This window comes from Rhamphochromis sp. 'chilingali' (assembly GCF_963969265.1).
Source record: "Rhamphochromis sp. 'chilingali' genome assembly, chromosome: 2".
NCBI lineage: Eukaryota > Metazoa > Chordata > Actinopteri > Cichliformes > Cichlidae > Rhamphochromis > Rhamphochromis sp. 'chilingali'.
This window is the reverse complement of record NC_137930.1, coordinates 3224590-3234771: the sequence shown is the minus strand read 5'-3', so window position 1 is coordinate 3234771 and position 10182 is coordinate 3224590. Positions and strand designations below refer to the sequence as shown.

Sequence of the window (10182 nt, the reverse complement as noted above, 5' to 3'; positions counted from 1 at the left end):
AAAACACGAGTTTACCTGTGCAGCGTATTTTATCTCATGTTTGAGCTAGCTGGGACCTAAAGACTGCCTTTAATCTCCTTATGCACACCGAATGTCCTCCTTCATCACTGAAGCTGATCTCAAACCAGCATTCAGACTATCAACAACACTCACATGCTGCTCCATCTGCCTGCCCACAGTGATGGAGCCGTGACACAGCTGGTAATAACTTTTGGCTGGTCTGTGGAGCCTCCTACTGGGCGATGGGAAGGTTTGTTTTCTTGCCACACTGTGCAGGATAACCAAAAGCACTGTGGAGGAAATGATGACCATCCTCCACAGATTCATTAATGAATGAGGTCAGGGCAGGCGTTGCAAGCCTTGCTGGCCACTGTGCTGCTGGTGCAACTGCAGGATGCCATATCCATATTTCACCTGGGAAACTAATAAGTCATAAAAGCAATATCTATCCTGAAGGGTAACTTTAAAGGCACCAAACGTAGCATTGACAGCTCCTCATGCAGCCACGTGGATCTCACGTTCGTGCAGTTTGCATGATTAATCCAGTTTATGGATAGACGTGCACATATGTGCTCAGTAAAATGTCAAACTACACAGAGCCTGGCCACATAAAGCCTGAGGTCTTTCTCTGGAATATCACAGGCATCAAATTTCTGTTTTGTTTTGATATATACGTAGTAGAGCCAGTGGAAGTTTGCTCATGACTGATGATACAAGTGCTCTGTGTGCTGCTGTCTGCAAAACTGACAAATCAAACAAGCAGTGACTCTTTTCAACTTTCTCCAACTTAAAATGACCGTCAGCAGCTCAGTGCTGGGCGTCTCTGCTCATACCAAAAGAGCACTAAGTCACGCTAATTCAATAAAATAACCAACCTGTCTCTTTCTGTTTCACAGAAGGATGAGCAGCTGTGAGGAAAGAAAATCGAGAAGAAACAGCATGACTGTGAGAACACAGAAGAAAAGAAACAACTTTAAAATCAAAGTTTGAAACTCAAAAGCAGGAATCTTTAGGTTTCTACACTCCGACCTGCCTCCATCGTAACTCTTGATTCAGATAAAAGTCCTTAGACGTCACAGTTTGTGCATTCCCAAAACTTTTCCAGCAGACACTGCATCATTTCTGCAACACCAGTTCAGTTTTCGTGGCTTCAGGTGAAGAGCAGCGTGTGTCAAATTTGCATTGCTCCTGAACCTCGAGCTCAACCCGAGACTTTGAGCAGAAAGTCAGCAGCTCTAATGCTGTCAGATCGCGTTTCCCTCTATGATGCACGCTGAAGGCTCCTGCTGAACGTTCCCAACATTCATCACAAGAGGAATCACGCTTTCATGAGTTCAACATGAACTGTGGTAGAAAAACACATGAGGACGGTGTTGTGCAGCACGACTTAAAAGTTTTGGGTGCTCTGTCATGTTTGAGCTGTCAGGCAAGTTTGTCTGAGTTCCACTTTTAAATGTCAGCTTGTGAATTTTCTGAATGCAATAAAACTGAGACACACTGCAGATCACAGCACAGTCGATTCTGCACAAATGTAGTCTGTTATATATTCAAATGCATTCATTTAAAACGAGTAGATGTTCCCGTTTTGTGAAGTCAGGACTCAAGTATGGAAACAGTGGATTTGCATAAAGATTTTTATTATTTGCTCAGAAAATATACAGCCTTCTACTTTATGTGCAAATGATATCCAGGGGTTTGTTTAACAGCTGTATTGACTAACATACTGTGTCTCATACTCTAAATGAGACACAAAAATATTTTCAGCTTTAAAAAGCATCCATGCACCATCCGTCTTTACCTTCCTCCAAAGGGCTTAAAGAAATGAAAGCCACTTCAGCCACAGATGTTTTACAACTGTGTGAGGCTGGCAACTCAACACATCTGTGTTGAGTTGCCAGCCTAGTTGTGTCTGAAAAGCTTGATCCCCATCCAGCTCCAGAGGTGGAAGAAGACGTAGACGGGGATGGTGACGGGCAGCAGCAGGCTGTAGAAGCACAGACTGCTGCTGCTGGTGCAGCCCTGAGGGAAGTTCTCATCCACCGCCGCAGAGTAGAACAAACCAAAGAGGGACACTATGGGGACCAGTCCCACCATCACAGACAGGGACAACATGTTTGCAGATGGGCTCGGAGGTAACGCGCTGCCGGATGATGATGTGTTACGTGCGCTTTGGTTAGAATGCCAAAATACAACTGAAAGAATCCAACACCTCAATTTTATTTAGTCAAACAGTTTTTTTAAAGCCAGCGTCCAGTTTGTTTTTGCTCAGGTCAACTCAAAGTGAAGGCTTTTCTGTTACTGTGCAGGTGTGTCTGAAGCATCTTTCCGAATGAGTCTGGCCTCCTGAGGGATCATGTTGGGAATGCCGTCGACGACGGGATAGGCAATGCCGAGCTCCTCGTTGATCAGCTCGTTGGTCTTAGGCTCGTATCTGTGGAGGAATAACATAGCAGAATAAGTCTTTCATAGCACTGAAGTGCTGACATTTCCTACAAACTGTGAATGCAGCAGCAGTAGCAGCTGTAGTTCATCTGAACTTAATAAAACCATGACACACACATGCAATGCTTGTTTTATGTTATCATATTTATGTAAGCATTTGCCCACAATGGGTGTGTGTAAAAAACACCAGCACAGATGTGCTCGTGTGCAGTCCTCAGGAACTCAACAACAGGAAGCTCGATGATCATTAATTTAAAAGTTTTAGGAGATAAACCTAAAAATCTAAATCTGATCTCAGAGAACTTTTCAGAAAAAAGATTCAGTGGAGGATACGGACAGTACTTAAATAATACAATTTACTGACATGTATTACAAAGTATAAAGTTTGAGAAGTATATACACATAAGGTCCTGAAGTCTGTAATGGTCTTTGTGGTGTTTAAGAGCAGGTTATCATCAGTCTATGGGGTCAAATTGTGAACCTCCTTCCTGCTGTTTGTATCATCACTGTTGGCAGATTCCAACTGCATCATCTCATCTGCAAACTTAACAACAACCAAAACTCGTGGTTAACAGCAATCTGAGGGCGATTAGTGAGGAAATCTAATATCCAGGTTCATCTGAACTCCAGTCTGTTTGGTGATGGTGTTAAATGTTGAGCCGTAGTTCACAAAGAGCTTCCTGGCGTAGGTGTTGTGTTTGTCTATGTGAGTGAGGGGTTGTGTTGAGAGCCACACAGATGTTCAGCTAAATCAGATTCAGGCATAATTTCCATTTGTTTTCACAGATGTAAAGTATCTGCGAAGGCAAATGACAGACCCTAATAAGCCAGCCAATCAGCAAGTACATCGCAGTGTTGCGTCTTCAAACTGGACAAGAACTGAACAATTTAAAAGGCTCAAACTGTTTTACACATTAGAAAGTGCGTGTGAGGTGGTGCCGTTTGTCCTGCTAGAGAGCAACGCGGCTGAACAACAGGAACAGAAAAAAGCAGAATACAGTGAGAGTAAACCAGAGCGTGTAAATAACCTGAGCACAGGTCTGTGTGTGTTACCTGAGCGGTTTCTTGGACAGCGGACATACGAGGACCTCCAGCAGGGCGGTGTCGAAAGGCGGCTGCGCTTCGTCCTTCACGTCCGTAAAGCTCCTCACCGGCGCGGAGACGGCAGCTACCCTCCGTAATAACGGCGTGTTTCTCACATTACGCTCAACAAAGAAGGTTTCAGTCAGCAATCTGCTCAAAACATTCTTAAACATGACCACAAAGTGCCTACCGCGTCCAAGTCTCCTACAGGAAGCATAAGTACGCGTGTAACCGTGAAATCAGTCCGCTTCCTGTGACTCCCTGGCCCTTTCGGGTTTAAAATGTTCCGCTTTTTCACTTATTCAATAAAAATATCTACCACGGGCTTGCTCACATATGCAAACTAACATACTATATTTAACACGGTAGATACCACTGCTAGTCGTACATGTCATTTGGTGAACGTTTGTTCGCGCAGTTTCCACATTTGCCCGCATGGTGGCAGTGTTCCACTGTTAGTGCCCCAGTGTTAATTTCATTCAAACGTATTCTGTGTGTGGGCTTTGACCAGATGTGGAAATAAAATAATGACAAAACATACAAAGAAACAATAAACATTAAATGAATGTGAAAAGCACTGATTTGGTCAGCTAGACTACACACCACATCACCATAAGGAGAGATCTCTATGCTGCCCACCATACTGTGGTAAATATCCTTAGAATAATAAAAGTCACGGCCACCCTAACAGTGGCTTTAAGTGAAGGAAACTAATGTAGATACACATTTTGTGAATTTTGCAACAGTTGCTGTTTGGAGTCTGATTTCTTTTAAGCCCCGTAGATGTCCCAGGAATGATTTCCCAGCAGGTTAGAGCCATACAATATTAAACATTGTGGTAGAGCTCAGTGCCAGCCAGGGCAGAATGCATTCCCTCCCATCCATGTGGCTGAAGATATTGCTCTGAGACTTTGTTGGCAGGGCCCCAACCAACTTGTTTTAAAACTGCTTCTAGCTGTAATATATCCCATATATATATATATATATATATATATATATATATATATATATATATATATATATATATATATATATATATATATATATATATATAATTAGATGGGCCTGCTTGAGAGGCATCCAGCATCCATCATCTCTAACACAGACTGAGGCTGAAATGATACTGAAAAAGGTCGACACCTGTTCAAGCCAAAATGCAGCACATGACTGGCTGATTGTCATTATTGGTCTTTAACAACAAAGTAAAGCAGACATGTTGAAAATAATACAGAAGAAAATATGCTCTGATGTTCAAAATGTCCCATTTATCAAAGAGATCACACTAAAGATGTCTGCTGACAGCAGAAAAATCACTGCCTAATGAATTCTGGGGAACATCTGGACATGACCGGCATGCCACCAACATCCTGCTCTAAATGAACATTTCTCTTGAAGTGCTGATGTGGGTTCACAGAGCTGTTTGGGAGGAGCATGAGGTTATTTATACCATGAATGAACAGACTCAGATTTTAAAAGTTTGTGTTTTGCTTTAATAGAAAATAATCTCATTAAAAATCACATTGACATTTTCAGTGTAACACATCCATCCATCTTCTGGGTGCTCGACACAGAGCAGGGGCGCTGCAGTCTGAGTTGGCCACACCTCCCTGTGCCTCTCAGCCACCTCCTCCAGCTCCTGTGGGGGACATAATCTCTCCCAAAGACATGTTCTCTTATGTGCATCCTGGGCCTGACCCAGAATCTTCTCTTGCTTGGAAATTTTGGAAACACCTCACCTAGTCAGATACCCGAACCATCGCAACTGGATCCTTTCCATGTGGATGATCCACATTACTGCCGACACTGCACAGATCTGTCTGTCAGTCTCCTGCTCCACTGTTCCCTCACTCTTTGATGTGACACAATCAGAACTCCTACTTTTTCCAACTGAGACGTGTGGACTCAGACACTTGATGAAAATCAGAGAAAAACATTTGAGATCCTTTGACCACCCTCTGCCCTTTGGTTCTGGCTGTATTCCAACTTCATGGTGTCCTGGAGAGTCCGTGTACTGGTTAAATCTCAGAGTCTCAGTTTTTATTGTCTCATACATATTTCAAGGTATAGAAGCGTGTGCCCAACCAGTCTAGATATAGTCTTGTTTGGGAATATGAGGGATCTGATCCTCCCTGAAGGACTGTAGTGAGAGCTTGGCTCACATCGAGTGGCAGCTGGATTCTCCCACGGTGGGAGAATCATCTATTCTGTCATCAATTCAGTTCATAGGTTTTATGAATTTTTAAGGATAGAAATTGTAACAAGCAAACAAAGAAAACAAAAAATGGACCAAGGTAATGTAGGAAGTAAAATAAATAAATAAAATAATGTTTTAAAGGTTCATTAACCTTTATGAGTGGGCCTCACTCATAACACATCATTCATATCTCTTAACCGATTTTCTGCGGTATTCGAAATATCTCGCTTTCACACTATATCCATTTTGAAATAACAGGTGTCAACACATCTTTGGCACAGTGGCTACAAAGCCACACTGCGGGGCTGGAGCTTATCCCAGCTGTCATCCAGCGAGAGGCGGAGTACATCCTGGACAGGCTGCCGATCTGCGACAGGACTAACACACAGAGTGAGACAACCACACGCTCTCACTAAGGCAAAGAGGCAAAGATACAACACCATTAGAAAAGACTATTGATTGTATGAGGCCAAGACTGTACAGGGTTTGGGTATAAATATAGAGGACGAGGAAACAATCTGATCTGAGGGGTCATGAGATGTTTTTTGGAAGAAGAGGAATTCCTCTGATCCTCCACAGATTATTTTTGATAATGATCACGTTTCTGTTTTTAATCTGGCATTTGTGTTTTCACCTGGAAATAACAGAGCACACACACACACACACACACACACACACACACACACACACACACACACACACACACACACACACACACACACACGTGGCACGGTCAGCAACAACACTCAGGTAGGCTGTGGCATTTAAATGATGCTCAGCTGGGCCAGAGTGTGATACAAAAACATCCCCACACCATTACATGGACCTGCTGATACAGGGCAGGATGACTTCGTGTTTTTTAACACAACATTCAGATCCCCAGGCAACGTTTTTCCGATTTGCTGTTGTCCAGTTTTGGAGAGTCTGTGTGAACTGTAGCCTCAGTTTCCTGTTCTTAGCTGACAGGAGTGGACCCGGTGTGGTCTTCTGCTGCTGTAGCCCATCTGCTTCAAGGTTTGACATGTTGTGCATTCAAAGATGCCTCTTTGCAACGCTGGTTTTAGCGAGTGCTTATTTGAGTTGTTGTTGCCTTCCTATCAGCTTGGAGCAGTCTCCCTATTCTCCTGTGACCTCTGGCATTGACAAAGTACTTTCACCCAGAGAACGGCAGTGCGCTGGATAGTTTCTCTTCTACAGACCACTCTCTGTAAACTCCAGATGTGGCTGTGCGGGAAAATCCCAGCAGATCAGCAGTTTCTGACGCGCTCAGGCCAACAGCCACGCCACATTCAAAATCACTCAAATCCCCTTTCTTCCCCTTTCTGATTGTTAGTTTGAACATCAGCAGGTCGTCTCGACCATGTCTACACGCCGGAATGCATAGAATAGCTGCCATGTGATTGGCTGATTAGATGCTTGCAATAATAAGCAGTTAAACAGGTGCAGGGTTTCTCAAACCTGAACATGACAGTGAGTCGACTGTACTCAGGTGGAGTCCAACAGAGTCCCTCTGGGATGTGGTGAAACAGGAAATGTGAATCAAAGAGCAGCAACTGTGTGATGCTATAATGCCGATATGGACGAAAACCTTTACAGCACGTTATTAAATTGATGCTATGAAGAATTAAGGCAAAGAGCCAGTCCAGTACGAGCAAGGTGTACCTCAGTGCTCGTCACAAGAAGACGAAGTCACTGGACTGTCTCTGACACCTGCACACTGACGTCTGAGGCATCATTCAGGAACAATGACACGATTTTACAGTAAAGTGATGAGTGGTGATAGTGGTCAGGCAGCGATGTTCTTGTACATGTTGATGTCTAATCTCAAACATAACCCGCTCCACAGTGTGCAGTGTAATCCATGCTGTTACAGAAGTGGACCTTCGCAGCACTGAAAACATGTTTAACGTGGAGTTACCTCGATAAGCCCCTAATCCTGCTTCATAGTACAGGTCTCTGTTCCTCACCTGGACTGTTTGCTTTATCGACTGCCTGCTAGCCTGGGTTAAAGATTTGGATTATATACTTTTACTCTGCTCAACTTGTGCATTTAACTTCTTTCCTTTTGAATCTGTACAGATGCTGGAAAAAACCACCTAAAAATAGGAATAGTGTACTAGGAGTTTAAAGAAGGCATCTAAGAAGCCCCTTCTTTGCAAATGTTTTGCGTTAATATATTTTGTACTTACTGTTAGCTCACCAGTGCATTACCAGTGCACACACCATCTGTGCTTTGTTTCTCTTACAGTTTCCCGAGAGGCTTTGCATGCCTACTTCAAACAAATAACACTCAGTGACACACAGAGTGGAACTGCCAGAGAGTCAGATATAAGACAGAGAGAGATGAAAGTGTTGTTTGTCACATTTGAAAATTAAGTCTGAAACTTAAAGTAAGAAAGCCACAAGTTGTCAGGGCTAGTTGAGTTTTTGTTCGGTTTACTCCTGCCTGGAGAGATTGGGCAACAGCTGATCGGTCAGAAGAGGACGAACCATGCGGTGTCTAAATCAGCTGATGTTTTGATATTAACAGCGAGCGACAGTAAATCCATCTGCTGAGCAAGCCCTGAGCTTCTGGCCTGAAGAGTCTCTATTAGGCCAGTAGCTGAGGTGATCTTTGCAGCTGCCTTTGCCAGAATCATGCTGCTGCACATGCTGGGTGGCTGCTGAATAAAACATGCCTGTGCTTTGACCTCACAGCTGGACCTCAGCGACACGGTGGGCAGTCCTGATTTTAGGCCCTCAATCAAAGCATCCTCTAAAGAAAACCTTGGAGTCTGATGTAAAAACGGCCTCGCGCTTCTCCGCTGACAGCACAGCGGCCTCACCAAAAGGCAGCGCAGACTTGGCAGTGAAGTTAACGGGTCCCTGCCAGAGCTGATACAACGCTAATAACTTCGAAGCTTTCTGGCCTGGGAAAAAGAGCTCTCGTAATCTCTCTACTCAACACTTCACCTTGAAGTGGCTAGCAGAATTAGACCTTCACTCCTGCATGCATAAGGTCACATTTCCCAGTTTGAAAGACTGGCTGCGACATATTTCACCAGAGGTGTGCATTCTTTGTAAAGGAGATCCTCAGAGACAGTCAAGTCTCTGCAGTTCCCTGCGAGTGGGGGACAGAGCGGTGCTTGAAAGGCATCAAAGCGTGGGCCATTTCACAACTTGAACGATATCTTCTTCATCAAACCTGATCCTCCCAGCGATGGCTGACTGAACGTTCATCAATCCCACGCCTCCTCTGAACTCACCACAGCCACTCACCTGTGCACCAAAGTTCTCATTGATATCTTCTGTGGCTGCTTCAGACGGTCTGTCTTTTTACCGGGAGGAGGTTTAAGAGTGACGAACAGCGACAGACTCGGCAGAGCTTTCACAGCTCAGTGGTGATATATGATGCTTCTTTTATTTCTCACATTTTTTCCTCCTAAGTAGCTGTCATGGTGAGCGCACAGTTTTAAGAACGATACAGTGAATCCGTGAAGGCTGCACACCTTTAAACAGGCTTGCGTCACATAATGGAACACTTACGCTCATTACTCTAAGTAGTGCAGGGCTCTGCCGGGGACCCTGTTAGCCAGGTTCATTTTTTTTCGTGTTTTATACTTATGACTTTCATATGAGTATATGCACGCAGTCAGAAAGTTACTGTTTAAAAAGAGGAAGATGCACTCACTGAATGCTCACCGAGACAGCACAAGGGAGCGACTGAAGTGGTTTGTTTTAGTAAATCAAAAGTAAAGAACAAATAAAATCATAATTTATTTATTTATTAAAAATATGTTTATTAAGATTTTTGATATAAAGAAAAACAAAAAACAAAACGGACAACACAACAGCACGTTATGAAACGGCTGTGTGGAGACGGAAGATGGCTGGACGGGCCCCTCGGACCCTCCAGCGGGAACAGACGGCTGAAGCGGTTCCCCGGACCCTCCAGCGAAGACAGGCTGCAAATCCTCTGGCTCATCACACAGGAGCGGTTCTCCAGAACCTCGAGCAGAAATGCCGTCCTGTGGCGAACGCAGCTGCGTAACAGCGAGCTCCGTCTGCTGCTGCTGCGTTGGTGTGGGGAGAGAGAGAGATAGCAAGCTCGGTGGCTCTGACGTGCTCCCTCCACGCGGCTATGGTGTGGCTCAGATAAGTGTCCATGGAGAACTGATGAAGCTGGGGGTTGGTTATACTCATTGCCTCCACCGCGCTCAGTCCCACAGCCATAGCCTGTAAGCTATCGGCCTGAGCGATGCGGTTCAGCAAATCAATCACCCCCTTCATCTCAGTCTTAAAGTCCGAGGTGGAACAGTCTGCCGGGTCCATGTTCTGGTCGCGATCTTCTGTTATGAATCGGCTGTGTGCAGGCAGGAAAAGGACCCAAAGTGCAGACTTTAAACAGCTTTAACTCAAAAGGGTAACAAAACTGAGACTACAACCTAAGCATACACAGACAGATCACACAGCACGATAAGGGT

General features: G+C 44.4%; 2 protein-coding genes across 2 annotated transcripts; both read right to left on the bottom strand.

The window, feature by feature from the left end:
* Positions 1-1620: 1620 nt before the first annotated feature.
* Positions 1621-2112, bottom strand: LOC308391596 (phosphatidylinositol N-acetylglucosaminyltransferase subunit Y-like; the record flags this gene model as incomplete). The annotated part of the gene is made up of 1 exon (XM_080874251.1): positions 1621-2112. The coding sequence occupies one exon, from the start codon at positions 2110-2112 to the stop codon at positions 1900-1902; it is 213 nt and encodes a 70-aa protein (XP_080730377.1). The 3' UTR covers positions 1621-1899.
* Positions 2113-2295: 183 nt separating this feature from the next.
* pyurf (PIGY upstream open reading frame) lies at positions 2296-3774 on the bottom strand (the record flags this gene model as incomplete). Its single annotated transcript, XM_080874250.1, has 2 exons — positions 3496-3774; positions 2296-2431 (listed from the first exon to the last, which is right to left on the bottom strand). The coding sequence occupies exons 1-2, from the start codon at positions 3696-3698 to the stop codon at positions 2296-2298; spliced, it is 339 nt and encodes a 112-aa protein (XP_080730376.1). The 5' UTR covers positions 3699-3774.
* Positions 3775-10182: the final 6408 nt, after the last annotated feature.